This window comes from Vombatus ursinus, unplaced genomic scaffold, assembly GCF_900497805.2.
Source record: "Vombatus ursinus unplaced genomic scaffold, bare-nosed wombat genome assembly UNPS02014785.1, whole genome shotgun sequence".
NCBI lineage: Eukaryota > Metazoa > Chordata > Mammalia > Diprotodontia > Vombatidae > Vombatus > Vombatus ursinus.
Window position 1 is genome coordinate 7,093,520 of NW_020954563.1, and position 15,510 is coordinate 7,109,029.

The 15,510-nt window shown below is 41.1% G+C and overlaps 1 protein-coding gene across 1 annotated transcript in view; it reads right to left on the minus strand.

The window, feature by feature from the left end:
• PTPRT (protein tyrosine phosphatase, receptor type T) overlaps positions 1-15,510 on the minus strand; it is an 885,105-nt gene that overhangs the window by 595,361 nt on the left and 274,234 nt on the right. The window contains exon 6 of the mRNA XM_027867127.1: positions 6,525-6,818. Within this exon, the coding sequence (XP_027722928.1) occupies positions 6,525-6,818 (294 nt within the window). The remainder of the gene's footprint in view (positions 1-6,524; positions 6,819-15,510) is intronic.

The following is a 15,510-nucleotide window of genomic DNA, read 5'->3' on the forward strand; positions in this document are numbered from 1 at the left end:
AGAGAGAGAGAGAGAGACAGAGACAGAGACAGAGAGACAGAGACAGAGAGAGAGAGAAAGAGAAGAAAGATCATCCTTCATTTCAAAGACGACCAATGATAGTACAGGATGATGTCTTCCTGAATCATTGAAGTGCAAAATCAGAACTGACAATAGCTGGAGATGCAGTGAATGACCTTGGTGTCTTTGACATGTGACCAAGCTCTAAGTAGTCCGCAGAGCCTGCTTCAGTCATCTTCATGGCCATTAGAACAAATTGTTCTCATCTGCTCATTCCACTGGAGGAAATGTTCTCATGCTTGGGGTAGACACTCCCTAACTTACTGAAGAGTTTGAAGCCTGTTGGTTACTCTCAACTTGGTTTAGCCCACATATTGAGATGGTTTTACTGGGCTATGGACACTGCACATGAAACAGCTTCTTGGAGCCACATGTGAGAATTGGGTGAAAGGTGGACACCAAAGGTGGATGAGCAGCCCTAAAAAAGTGCTTAGCAAGCCTTTTTAGTCTTCCCTGAGCACTCCATACTCTTTCTTTCTTTCTTTATTTCTTCCTTTCTTTCTTTCTTCCTTCCTTCCTTCCTCCCTCTTTCTGTATGTGTGTGTGTGTGTGTGTATAATGCCTATTATTCAAACTATGATATATACTTAATTTGAATGGATAGTCCACAGAGTTTATTGGTGGGTATGTATATCTTGTACATACACCTCCAATGGAAAATGGGCTGGGTTCATAAATGGAAGGCAACATAGTATATTGAAAAGAACATTAGATTTAGATGCAGAGAACCCCAAGTCGAAATGCCAGCTCAGCTACTTATAACACGCATTGGGGACAAGGTTCTCAGTCTCTCTGAATTTGTTTCCTCTTCTGTAAAATGAATAGATTGGAATATATGACCCATAAAACATTAAAACACCAAACAAAACATCCAAAGGAAGTCCTCTAATGTATTGTATAGATCTTACGTTGGGTGATTAATGAGAGGAAATGATTTAAGAATCACATAGAATTAAAAGGCAAGGAACTCTACCAATAGAGGAAGCACCTACATGCATGAGAAATGTATCCACTTAAGTGTCTAAATGTGAATTAGCATTATGGATTTGGAGAGATTATAGATTTAGATTTGAAATGGAACTCAGAGTTATTCTATTCCAACCTCTTCATTTTATAGATGAAGAAACAGTCTCGGAGAGGTTAAGTAATTCCTCAAAGTTGCCCTGCAATTAAGCAGAAATGATGGAATTCAAATTCAAGGCCTCTGACTCTAAATTCAGCACCATTTCCATTATATTATGCTAGAATCATAGAAATGTATCAATGATTTAGGTGATAAAGGTCTGGACCAATAGCATGGGAATAAGACTGGAGGAGAAAGGGACATATATAAAAATGTTTACTCCACAGGAAAAATTGACAAGATTTTCTAACAATCTGAATATTAGGGATTTTAGAGTGAGATGAGTCAAAGATGACTCTGGGCTTTGGAGTATGGGTGAGAAGAATAATGGTATCATGATTGAAGAAATGGAAATTGGGGAAAATTCCAGGTTTGGTTTTAGACCTACTGAATTTTTTAAGCAACGGCAAATCATCCAAGTGGAAATGGAGGAGCAAATGTGGAGCTAAGAGGCCAGGCAAATGCAAATTTCAATGTCATGGGTTACAGAGACGCTAGCTGAAACTTTCAGAGTGGAAGAAAGCTCAGAATAAGAAAATACTTTAAAAAGCACAGCAAGAGCAAAAGGACTGAAAACCAAAGACTAAGCACCAAAGACTGCCCCCAGTTAAGATGCATGAAGTGCGATAGGAGCCAAAGGAAGATGGCGGAAGAACTGAACACAGTCAGAGAGGGGAAGAGAATGCTTCAAGAAAGACAAGGTTACTACGGCAACCTCATCACTTCTGACTTCCATTCAGCCACACTCATTCTGTTCATTCAATAAACATGCATCAAGTGTTTACAGTGTTCAGAGCCCTGCCCCTCTGTGCTGGTCAGAACCGTGATCTTTATCAATCAATCAATAAGCGTTAATTAAATGTCTATGCCCCAGGCACTGTGCTAGGTGCTAGGAATACAAAGAAAGAAACCATTCTCACTTTCAAGTAGTTTACACTCCAACAATGGGCATGTATAAGTATGTACAGAATATACATAAAGAGAATCAATAAGAAATATGCTCAAAGTAGTTAAATAGAAGATAGTTTGGGAGGGAGGGCGTTAGCAGTTCGGGGGGTCAGGACAGGCTTCCTATAGAGCCTATAGAAAGGAGTGTTTGAATTACATGTTGAAGGAAGAAAGGGATTCTCTGAGACAAAGGTGAGCAAGGAGAGGGGATTCCAGGCATGAGGGAATAGTCAGTGCAAAGGTAGGAAATGTGAAATGCAATGTCATGTGTGAGGAAGAAAAAGAAAGCCAGATGGGCGGGACCACAGAGGGCGGCAGGAGGAATAATGCACAATGAGGTTGGAAATAGGTTGGAATCATCCTCATGTAGCTTACAGCCTAGTTGAGGTGGGGGAGGGGAGGTATACAACACACATCCAATGAACAATGAAGAGCATAAGAGCTTAAGAAAAAAGGTAGCAACTTTCTCTTGTTTTCCTCCCCCTCGTAGTGACAAGATGATTCATCTTTTTAAATCCCTTCATTAGCTTTCTTCGTGTTTTCCTGTCAAGGTCAAAATCATCCTAGGTTGTTTTTTTTTTCCCTTATGTAAATTGTTTCATTTCCCTGGAAGCTTCAACAGGTCACTCCTCTTTTGGAGATGGCTGGCTACCTTCTCCTCCTGAGAATGGACCATTTGCTTCTCCCTCCTTCCCTTTCTCCTTAGAATGCCTTTCTCCTACTCTCTACTCCCTAACATTGATTTCTTCACGATGGACATTATCTCAACCATTCAACTTTGTGTTTTACTCTTGTCTGGTCTTTTGTTCCAAACTCCTCTGGGCAGAAATGAGACCCTGGGCATTTCAAGCCTTTAAATGTTCTACTAAGTGAAATATTGGATGCACTTTGTGGGTAATTATTAATAAATGAAGCATCACACAACCACAGTCTAACAGCCCCCAAAAACAATATCCCTGAAGGGATATTGGCTGTGAAAACCTTTTAAAGATTAATTATAAGGGAAAGAGCATCCTTGTACTATCAGCATCATGTGGGGATGCGATTATCTTGTGGGTGGCCCATTTTATAAAATATGGTCCATTCAGGAATGTAACAGTTACTTACTTAAAATACCAGCATTTTTGAAAATGTATTGCCACATACAGCATCCTAACTAATTACATTCATAGTGAGAGTCACAAAATTGTGCTTGTAACATGTAAAAGCCATTCTCTAGGTTTGGGCAATATTTTGCAAGAGACTGTAAATTTTTATTGAGATGATCATCCTGCAATTGAATTTCAAAATTATTATATGATCATCAGAAAATAAGTCCATGGGGACGGCTAAAGTACCTGGAACAGCATTTGTAAAGATCAAAAACCCTAGAAGCCCTCAGATTTACCCTGTGGACAAAGAGAAGCTGTAGCAGCAGGAGCCAATCAATTACTTTTATGGACGCAAAGTGTATTACAAAGCTGGGGTAAGAGATTAGCCAGTTTAATAACACATCTTTATGTCCTTTTTAAAGCAAGAGGTTTCATAATCAGGTTTCAATGAGGAATTTGATCAAAAGCCTTTCCACAAATTAATAAAAGGGCATTTCCATTTATTTTGTTAGTTCTGTCGCCTCCTAAAGAATGATTCCCCAAAGGATATTCATGTTAGGGTCTGGCATGCTCACGGTGGCAGGCTGGGAATAAAGTCTGGGCATCAAAAATGAGAGGGGCCATCACCAGGTACCGCCTCACTTTCAGCTACAATGAGCCACCCTTGTTGTACTCCATTCTATTCAAGAAGCACCCCCTAAGTTCCTACACTGTGCAGGGCCCTGGTGGACGCAGAGATGAATGAGACCATCTCTGCCATTGAAGAGCTTACAGTTGAATAAAAGATATGAGATTTCTTCTAAGCAGGAGGAGGACCTTTAAAGTGGCCATGATGACCATACTCACACTTGTAGGTTCAAAAGTGATTTGAGGTTATCTGGTCGAATCTTTTCATTTTATAGAAAAGGAAACCGAGGCCTAGAGTGGGGAAATAATGTGCCTTCAGTCATGGAGCTAGCATCAGAGTCATAACCAGAACCCACATTTCTCACTTTCCAGTTTAGGGCACTTCCTGTGACAGTAAAGGTTCTAAACCTTTTTTGTGTAATAGACTCTTCTGGCACTCTGGTGAAATCTATGGATTCCTTGTCAGAATAATGACTTTACTGGCATAAAATAAAATACAAAGGAGTACAAAGAAAACCAACTATATTGATATACGGTTATCAGAATGTTTAAAAAATAAGTCACAGATTCTAGACTAAGGACCTCTCCTCTATAAGGTGCAACCTTCCCCAGTAGAGAGCAAGGACAACCTTTCATTATGCTGACATTGAAGGGACATATTATAGTTGATTTCTAAAAGGCTTCCGGAGCTGACATCCCTTTTAATGATGCTTTTGAAATGTATAATTTTATATTTTTCTTTTTCTCTTTCTCTCTATTCTCTTTTTTGTTCCATGGCAGGATCATAGTGCAACTAGAGCTAAAAGGAATATCAAAGGCTGTCTAGTTGAACCTCTTCATTTTGCAGATGAGGAATCAGGCTCAGGGTTGTTAAGTGACTTTTCCAAGGTCACACGGCTGATAAGTGAAAATACAAATAATTGTTGCTTAGCTTTGGGGAAGCAGGATAAGGAAGAAGTAGACATGTCAGCAAAGAATTGTGTTTCAGATCCAAAACAAGGGGGAATGCTTGAATGGAAAAGTCTGGTGGTTGTTATTGTTTGTCCTTTGTTCTCGAAGAGGATCATGACATCTGAGAGGTGATGCCATGATATGCAAGTGAATCGGATTTAAGTGAGGGAGGACTGTGCAAAGTCACCAGCCTCACTTTCTACTCTGGAGCCATCTGGGTCCAGTGGCCAGATATGGATCAGGATGACTGGAGAAGCCCTAGAAGAGCCTGGTAATGGAAGCAGCAAAGGATAAGCACCAGAAGGCCACTTCTAAGGGAAATGCATCATCCAAAGTGCCACAGGAAGGACAGGTCAGGAATAGTTACAACCAGGAAAAGTCAGCTCTCTCTATAGCCGCTCTGAGGTAAGGAGAAATACTAGGTCCTGGTCAGGGTGGGGACGTGGGGGTGAAAGGGAGATGTTTAATTAGCTGGAATCATGGTTGCCATACCAATCATGAAGAGAATTCTTCTTGAAATTCAGCTAATTAAAGTACTGGACACCATTACTTGAGTTTCTCCACATATACAATAGCAACGTCGACCTGCCACAGCTACCATTACTCTCTCCAAAGAGATTCACAAGCCTCAGGATGCGGCCTGGTACTAAATGCCTGTAGCCCCCAGCTACAGCCACACCTGCAGAGAGCCCCTCACCCTCGCATCCAGACACAGCAGTGCTGCCAGAGCTAGAGAATCCAGCAGCAGAGCCTCTTCCACTCTGCTTATTTACGGCCTGGACCCTTCCCAGCTTCACTAGGGAGGAATTTGCCAAGCTGGACTTCTGTATAATATAATGAGCTCCTGTCCAAGCTATTACCCCTACAGGCACTGGCTGGAGGCTGGTCCTTCCTTCCTCCTCTCTGGTATAAATAGGTGTGTTGCATTCAAGGACAAACCTCAAGGTCCTAGCCAGGGGACGAATATATATCATCCTTTATGTCTCCAGAAAAGTCAAAATTTGTAGTGGGAGCTCTGCTGATAGCAAGAAAGGTTGAGGAGAATTCCTGGAACTGGCCCATGTGTCCAGGGGCTAGGGCCCACCAACGAGAATTCACCACAGGCTAGCCTGAGCTGACTCATGTTTAAGAACGTGATTTTCAAGTTTCACCTATGACTATTATTACAGGGAACTTCCAGGGAAAAGATAGGACCCCATTGAATATAGCAACCTAGTTTCCATCACTTCCAAATAAAGTTTATAACTACACAATTCCACAACTACAGAGACATCTTGGGCTTGTTGACCTTCTTCTTGGTAGTTTGGAAAAATCAAGCATGTTCAGGATGGCACTGTCGATGATACACAAGAGAGGAGTTGTGAAGGATGGTAAAGTCCCTTTGTGTGCAGGTGGCAGGACTGTACCATTCATTCCATGATAACTTCATGCCAGTAAGTTTAACAAAGTGTCTGTGGAGCCCCAGGCAAGCCTCCTCTAAACACCTGCCCAGTGATTACACGCTCTCTGAGCAAGAAAACTAGGCAAGAGCTCGGAAACATAACCTGAACCAGAAGGCAACTCAAAAGCACAGGCCGAGCCTTTTCCGTCACTATCAAGCATGGGAAACATGACTTGGCAAAGATTAAGGTATTATGCTGTCACAGAATGCCAAGAGGAGAAACAGATCCTGGATGCTTGCCAGCCCCCAGAGCAATCAGCCAATCCCTGGTGGAGCTCCCTACCTGCACACTTGGTCCTGGTGGTCAGTGGGGGACCTGGGGGGCCTGTCCCACCCTCGCCTGGCCGGGTGAGCAGCACTCGGATTTCATATTCCACATCAGGGTCCAGGTGCCATAGCTTGTAGTTGGGAGAATCGACGATGTGGGTCTCAGCCCAGTTTCCTGTGGTTGTACGGTATTCCACCTCCTTCAGGATGATGGGACCATCTCCAATTATGGAATTGGCATTTGGTTTAATCCACAGATAGGTGGCCCCAACTGCCAGCAATTCAGGAGGAGCAATGGGAGTGGGAGGTTCTGAGGAAAAAATTTAAAATAAACAAGACATTAGAGGAAAAGTGAATTAAATCCAAAACAGAAATAAGATTAAACCCAAAGTCATTAATTCAGGACTAAAGCACAAAGAGTGGAATGATGGAATTCTCAGAACTAGGAAGGACCAAACAATTATCTAGCTCAAACCCAACCTCAACCACAAAGTGCCTTTACAATGTTGCAATAGATATTACAGCTCAACTTTGGCTTGAATGACTCCAGTGATGGGGAGCCCATGAGCTCTCAATTTCAGATGAAAATATATAATATACTCTTTCTGGTCCCCATCTCTTTCCATGGAAATACATACTTTTGCAACAGTTTATAGAGTTTTAGTCTCTCTGTCTCTGTCTCTCGCTTTCTCTCTATTAATTTATTGAAACTGGGTCACCCTTGCTTATTCCCCAGCTAGAAACAAAGCAGGCACTCCCAGGCCCAATATTCCTGCTGATCTGGATGGAGGCTTTGACCTGCTCAATTTTCAACCTGAGACAGTCTGCCCCTTTCTTAGGCAGCCTGACGGCCTCCACCCTACCTCCTGGGGCTTTACCATATTGGTGCTGAGTGTGGACACAAATCAGTTTTAATCCAACCGTGGCCCATATATCCTGAGCTCAAACAATTCACCAGCTTTGGCCTATCTCGGTAGCAGATGTTACAGATGTGTACCACCGTGCCTGGCTATTTAGAATTTTAAAACAACCGAACACTTTATTACAGGTACAAAACCCGGCTACATTCCTCTTTGATGCTGATGGAGAGTAAGCATTTTGCAGAGGAAAGATCATTATATTTGGAGTCAAAGAACATGAGTTCAAATTCTGCCTCTGTCATTTGTTACTTGATGCTACCTTTGGCAAGTCACTCCTCCGTAGGTCTCAGTTTCCTCAACAGTAAAACAAGGAGGTTGATCTAGATGGTCTCTGAGATCCCTTACAGCTTTAGACCTATGATACTATGGTTTATAAGGCCTCCTTCATTGGCTCAAAAAGCCCACGTTTCACCCTCTGGGCCCCAAAGAGCCATCATTAGCTTTGGTTACAGTTTTGGCTTATTATAAATCAAAATTCCTTTACTAATATTGTCATCATGGCATGAAAGCAGTCAGAGACTCTTGAAAGGTATGCCAAGTGGAGGCAAAAGTCAGGCAGGTCATACCAAGTTCAAGCACTTCTGGGACCCGGCCCACGTGCCTGTCATCCAAGTCATCCAAGGTGTGGATTTTATTGTGCAAAATTACTCACGAAGCTATCTATATGTGAATGGAAGAATTGGGGTCTGCATTAGGGAAGGGAGCACTTAGATGAAGAAAACCAGGTATCTCTGAAGTATTCAGCAAATGGTGTTCTTTCGTAGAACTATAAAATAGTAGAATTCATGGGGACTTCAGAGGTCATGTATTCCAACCCATACCTTCCCAGGACTTTTCTCTACAACATCTTCAACAATTATTCTTCCAGCCTCTGCTCGACCTCCAGATGGAGAACCCATTATATCTCAAAGCAAACCACTCTATTTTGGGGGAGTTCCAATTGTTGGGAAATTTTTCTCTCTCACATCAGACTGAAATCTGATTCTCTGCACTTCCACCCACTGTCCCTTAGCTTTGCCCTCTGGGACCAAAGAGAAAAAGTGCAATCTCTCATCCACATAATAACTCTTCAGATATTTGAAGATACCCCATTTCCCGCCAAAGCTTCACTTTTCCAGGTTAAACATTCCCAATTCCTTCACTTAATCCTCAAAATCAGTTCAAGTTTCCTCAACAGAACAGACCTTCTCCTTGGGATGTGTTATGGCTTCCTAAAATGTGGGACTTAGATCTGAAAACAATATTCCAGGTGGGGTTTGAGCAAAGTGATTACAACTTCCTATATTCTACACACTACATTTCTATTAATGTAGCCTGATATTAAACTATTATTTCACTGCTATATCACTCTGTTAACTCATACTGAGCTTGGGGAAACAAACAAACAAACAAAAACCTCAGATGACTTTTCACTGATTATTATCTATCCACACCTTCCTCCATCCTGTACCCACAGAGTTGATTATTTTTTTGAATCCATATCTAAAACTTTCCATCTATAGAATTTAAGATGTATCTTCTGTTTAGTCTAATTTTCTGGCCTGATCGTATATTTTCAAATGCCAATTTTTTTCATTACCTTTCCCTCCCAGACTCAAATTATCTGCAAATTTGATAAACATGTCCTTTATGCTTTCATGGAAGTCACTGACTTAACAGGGACATGAATGTATATATGCCTTAGGGCATTCCACTAGAGAAATCACTCCAAGTTGATGTTGATCTGTTAATCACCTGGTGTGGAATCTGGTCATTCAAACAGTTCCTAAACCCGTCTAGCTTTACCATAATCCATATTGATTATTACAGGCTATAAAGTATCTATGGGAACAGAAAACTGTGTTGAAAAGGGCCTAGGACAGGGTTAGGGAACTTGCAGCCTCGAGACCACATATGGCCTTATAGGTCCTTGGGTGCAACCTTTTGACTGAATCCAAGTTTCATAGAACAAATCCTTTTATTAAGGGGATCTGTGAAGCTTGAATTCAGTCAAAGGGCTGTACTTGAGGACCTAGAGGGTCACATGTGGTCTCGAGGCTGCAGGTTCCCCACCCCTAGCCTAGAAGATATTTCCCCATTGAAAATAAAATCTTTTGGGACCAGTCTGGCTACTATAGTCATAGGAGGGGCTTAAGAAGAGTCTGAGGCAAGATGAGTCCCTTACAAAGTCATGGTGGTTATTATATGGTCCTGGGTTATCTTCAACATGTTTATAAATAGATTTATTTTATTCTTTGATAAACTGACAGTATTTATGGCCAAGCCTTTCTCTTTTATAAACTTAGGCCCTCTTCTTTTCCATTGTCCAGCTACTAGAAATCTTCTCTCTCATGAGTTTCCAAAGGTGGGATCTGTAGCTTGGTGACACCTTTGACTGGCTTGTTATTTGACAATTTAGAAGCAGCTAAGTGGCCTAATGGATAGAGTGCTGGGTCTGGAGTCAGGAAGACCTAAATTTATATCTAGCCACAGAGACTTACTGGCTGGTAAGGCTGGATATATAGATCTGTGAGTTACCAAATAGAGATAATAGTTAAATTCACCAGAGCTAATGAAGAGATAAAGGGAGAGAAGAGGAGGAAAGATCATCAAAAAAAAGAGAAGAGTGACCAGAATAGAGCTTTTGGGAATATCCACCTTTAAGGGCTGTAAGTATAAATGATAAGCCAGCAAAGAGACTTTGAGAAATGGGAGAGGCATAGGCACACAAAGCAGCCTTTTACAGATTCCTTCCCAGGGTTTTCTGTTCCCCTATCCCATGTGATAACTTCTCATTCTAAGATCCATAAGTGAAAAAATGTGTTAAACATCTCAGCCATATGGTACCAACATTCCTATGGATAAAAACAACTCTCTGAATGCCAGAGCTAGAAAGGAAATTAAAGATTTTCTCTTCCGATCTCTTGCTTTTACAGAGGAGGACTTGAGGTACAGAGAAGGTAAGACTATTTCCCAAAGTTACACAGCAAGTTAGAGCTGGGAGAGTTCAGGAAATTTCCAAACTAACAATTTCCTTTTCCTCTTCTTTTGCCTGGCATTCTTCATTTGTGTATCAGAAGGGGTTTTCAAGCATTGCTTCACCTGAGCCTTTGAAATGTAAAAAGGAATATTCTGGCAGCCAGAGTCCCTTGCACTCCTTCATCACTCTGTCACAGCCTACCTTTGGGGGGTGCACATGACACATAAGGGACCATGAGCGCTGCAGAGCTCAGTGGATGGAACTGTGGGCAAAGGCTGCCAAGTTGGTAACACATGTGGGCTTGTAGCTTTGTGTAGGCGTTTAGTTCAGATTAATTCACAGAAGGATCCATGGGCAATCTCACGGGCAACAGTAAAGGTTTTGTGACTATAGCTCATCTGCCATCTCCACTTTGGGTTTAAACATTCAACAGGAAAGAACATCTGCACGCGGAGTTGTTCACCAGAACACTTCGTCCCACACTGAAGGCTTCTTTTTTATTATTAACCTCATGTGGGACATGCTGGGCTACAATTTCTAGCACAGCCATTATTCTCAAGGATGAGATTGATATTGTGAAATGCAAAGGTAAGAGTAGGACAGCTGCAGTGTGGTAACAGGACCACTGCATTGCTAGTCCAAGAGCCTGCAGGTAAAGTCATGGGGTTATAGGGTCATAGGTTTAGAGCTGCAAGGAGCCTTAGAGGTTATCAGTATTCTCTTGGAAAAGAAATTACTGAGCCATTGAAAGTCAGAGCTACAATTTTTCCAGATTTTCCAGATCATTTTACTGGGCGGGGGGGGTGGGGAACAAAAGAGATTAAGGGTCTTGTCCAAAGTCCCATAGGTATTATCAGAGTTGGGATTTGACCCCAGATCCTTTGACTCCACAGTCAACAGTCTGGTTTCAAATCCAGAACCTGAGTTATATTAGCTGAGTGATCCTTAGGCAAGCCACATTCACACTATGGAGATTTCCTGAGATGTAAAATGAGAGGGTTGGACTAGCTGGGGCACAAAGCACAGTTCAGAGGAAAGGGCACTGAATTTGGAATGAAAAAACCTGGATTCAAATCCCAGCTCTGCTGCTCACTACTTGTGTGACCTTGGGCATGTCATCTAAATTTCTTTGGGCTTGTTTACTCATTTATAAGCTAGCTGGTCTCTAAAGTCCTTTCCCACTTTAAATCTATGATTTCTATTATTTCTAAATGTCCTGCTGGCTCTAAATCCTTGAATTATTGAAAAGAAAGCAAAAGGGTCTAGTCAGAATGATTTAAATTACAAATGTCTAATAGTTATCATGAATGTCCAAATATATACAGCAATAATAACATTTTTGTAATGCTTTATGATGTACACAGTGATTTCCTTCCAACCACTCACTGAGTCAGTTAGGGCAAGTATTGTTGGTTTTTTTTTTTAATTTTACAGATGAGGAAACTGAGGCTCAGAAGTGTGAATTGACTCTTTCCATTCAGTTTCCATTGTTTTCCTCTTGCTGCTGTTCTTTCCATTTACATTGTGGTAATCATAGTGCATATTGTTACCTTCACTTTGCTTCTCTTTGAGCCATGTTTTTAATGAATCTGAATTTCTCCAAAACACTTCATCTCTCTAGGCCTCAGTTTCCTCTGAGACCTTTCACAGTTGTTAACCTAAGTAGTAAATTTCTGAGCCAGGATTTGAACACAGGACTCTTGATTCCATATATATTTGCTGAAGCAAGCTAAAGAGAACTGTTACGCAAAACCATGATTTTTGCTAGAATAAGACTCAATACCGAATTATTGACACTTCATTGACTCTGATCTCACAGATTAAGTACTCTCTTCATTGACATGGATCACAATCGATCCATCATAAATCCTCCACTGGAGGTCTATTCAGTGTTTTAGAGGCCTTCCCCTAGATCTCCTAGGCACTATGTGGATGTGAATTCAGTATATGGGCTTTCCATTGATTATTCCCTCCTCCCACTCCATGACTGACTGGTCTTATTTTCCAGTCATTTGGTTATTTACAATATCTCTTACACCACTTCTCCCATGCAAGTTCCCACTGGCAACATTGCAGCCTATTCATTTTCACCATGAGCCTCTCTGTTGGCTCTCAGCTTTGATTCTGTGGGGACAGTAACATTCCATGATCCCTAACCTCAGGGCATCACCACAAGAATATTATTAAAAGGATGGGCTGTGCTTCAGGTTATAGATTGCTGGAAAGGACTTTGGAAATCATTAAGTCCAACATCCTCTTATTATAGAAGGGGAAACTGAGGACCAAAGAAGGAAGTATTGTAGAGAAGCTTGGGTTCATCAAAAACATGACCAGGTAGATAATGATAACACGATATAAATGGAAAGAATAGCAGCAACAACAAAACAATAGAAACTGAATGTTGGAACATCATAATGGCCATGCTTGGCTCCAAAGAAGAGACTGTCAGCATTATGCTATCACAACTATGGCTTCTGCTTGAACTTCCCTCTACTTATTTGTAGGGGGGAGGGGCTACAGAGGTGTATATAACTTCACACTTTTTTGATATGTTGGTTAGTTTTACAGATTTAAATTTTTTTTGTTATACAAGATGGCTCTCAGCAAACAGGATTGAGGAGGAATACAATAGGAAATGGAATTGGCTTTCAAAACCAAAGCTATCAATGAAAATTATTTTTTTCAACATTACTCATCTTCCCAAGGTCTAGGTTCATTTCTGGGTCCAACCTCTGCCCAAGACTGATGAACAGCTCTTATCATTTGTCTGTTCAATTAGACCAGAGGCATTCTTTATCTCACAGGATTTTCCTGTGGCATTGCTGGTCAGAAGCTTTAGGCTAGCTGTGGCTCTCATTTGGGAAATTCATAGCATTGCAAATAGAAATATCCAGAGGACTTTGCACATGAAGGGAATGCCACTTGGACTTGAATTCTAAGAGGCACATCTATAAGAATGACTTTATACCTCCTCTGGCAGAAACCATGAAAGACAACCACAAAACAAATTAATTCTAATTGTTACATTTTTTTCAAGGAGTCTTGTTGAATTTTGACATATGCATGGGAGAGACTCTTTGAAAGAGAGCCTTGAAGATCACACTTTATTCTACCAAATCAAATATTTTGATACATTCAACAAACAATAAAATCAAGAGGATCTTGACTTCTCTACATTTTTCAGCTGATTATATGACCGTGAAATGTAATAATCTATGGAATCTCCTTTGCACAAGCCCATTGGTTCCCCTCTCATATCTTAAACAGGGATATCATCAATCTGTGTGTAGATTATTCTCATTAAAGTTTTGTAGGGATGGGAAAGTGGGCATATATGGGGTGGTAATTAATGATACTTCCTCAGTAACCTATTTTTTGTTAATAATGTTAGAGGTTTTGTTCTCCCACACACACCCCTGCCTAACTTTTTTGGTATCCTCTATTCTTTTAGAGACCATGAGAATCAATCCTTTTACACCCTCAAAATTGTGTCATCCAGAATACTCCATGAGATTTTGCACTGGCTGTCCATCCCTCACGTCTGGGATACTCTCCCTCCTCACCTCTGCCCACTGGCTTTCTTGGCTTCCTTCAAGATAGCTCAAGTTCTTCTTTCTTCAGAAGGCTGCCCCCAGTGCCTTCTCTCTGAGACTGCCTTCCATTTGCACTGTATATATCTTGTATGTACATAGTTATTCACACATTATGTCCCCTATTTGAATATAAGTTCTTTGAGGGGAGAGAACGAGTTTTTGCCTTTTTTTGTCCCCCAGAGCTTAGCACAGTGCCTGACACATAGTAAGCATTTAATAAATGCTTGTTGACTGACTGTAACATCCACCATGGTAGGATATGTTCTGAATGGACTTAGTCTTGTTCAGTTGTCCTCTCATCATTATGTTCTTTACTGTCATTTCTACTTTGCTTGAGTAGCAATGCCAGCAAAATGGCTCATGCTACTCTTGTGTTTTACAGTTTACAGAGAGCTTTCCTAAAGAAGCCATAAAAATGCCAGTCTAGGATATTTTGGATCCTTGTAATTGGTGAGCCTGCCTCTGCCAACTCCAGCGATATACAATGACTGCACCTGTGCACAATGCCTTGAAAATATAAAGAGGGCACCCTTACTAGTCAAATACAGGTTTCTTGAGGGTAGTGTTTATTCCATTTTGTCTTTATATCTCCCTTATTATATGGCTATGGACCATGGAACACAACAATCCCTAATGATTTGAAAATGAGGGAAGGCAATGTAGAAGCACATGCATGCAGCAGGTATGAGCAGATTGCAACAATCTTAGAAACTTATAAGAAGAAGATAAAAATGTCATCAGGGAAATGGATGATTGATGAAGAAGAGGGGCTGGTCATGTGGTAATGGTGAGAAATAATAGATGGGTGGACCAAACATTTCATAGGCATTCTTTTGAAGTGGTCTACCCTCAGCATGTTGGGGGGGCAACTCCCTGTGTGGTTAGCTAGGCACGCAGGATGCACAGGCATGGGTGGGCTTCCATCTGCATTATTGAACTGGGACATTCACACAGATGAGAACACAGAATCGTCTCAGTTTGTGAGTATCCTCAGTGCCTAATATAATACTTTGCTCACAGAAAGAAAAATGAGGCAAAGTATAGAAAGTATTTTGCACATCTTAAATGTGCATTAATGGCACCTATTAGTATCATAGTGTACTTTTTATTATATTACTATGTGCTTTATGAACACTTGTTAAACAAAATAAAAACTTTGCAATATATTCCATTGAAAGTAAAGCCAAAGCCACTGTGGCAGCCAATTAACTCCCTTGGCTGTATCTGAGGCAGACTCTGAATTGAGGTATTCCTGATCTCAAATCTGGCACTCTGTGCACTGCACCATATGACTGTCACAATGACTGCATGTGCATGCGTGTATGTGTGCATGCACATGAGCCTGCATATGTGTTTGAGTGAGAAAAGAAAGAATATCAAATCTCTAATATTGTAAATGTGCAACAAGTCAAAGCAAAGGGAACTTTGAGTAAAAGGAGATTTTTGTGGGTAGCTAGGTGTTGCAGTGGATAGAGCAACACCAGCCCTGGAGTCAGCAAGACCTGAGTTCAAATCTGGCCCCAGACACTG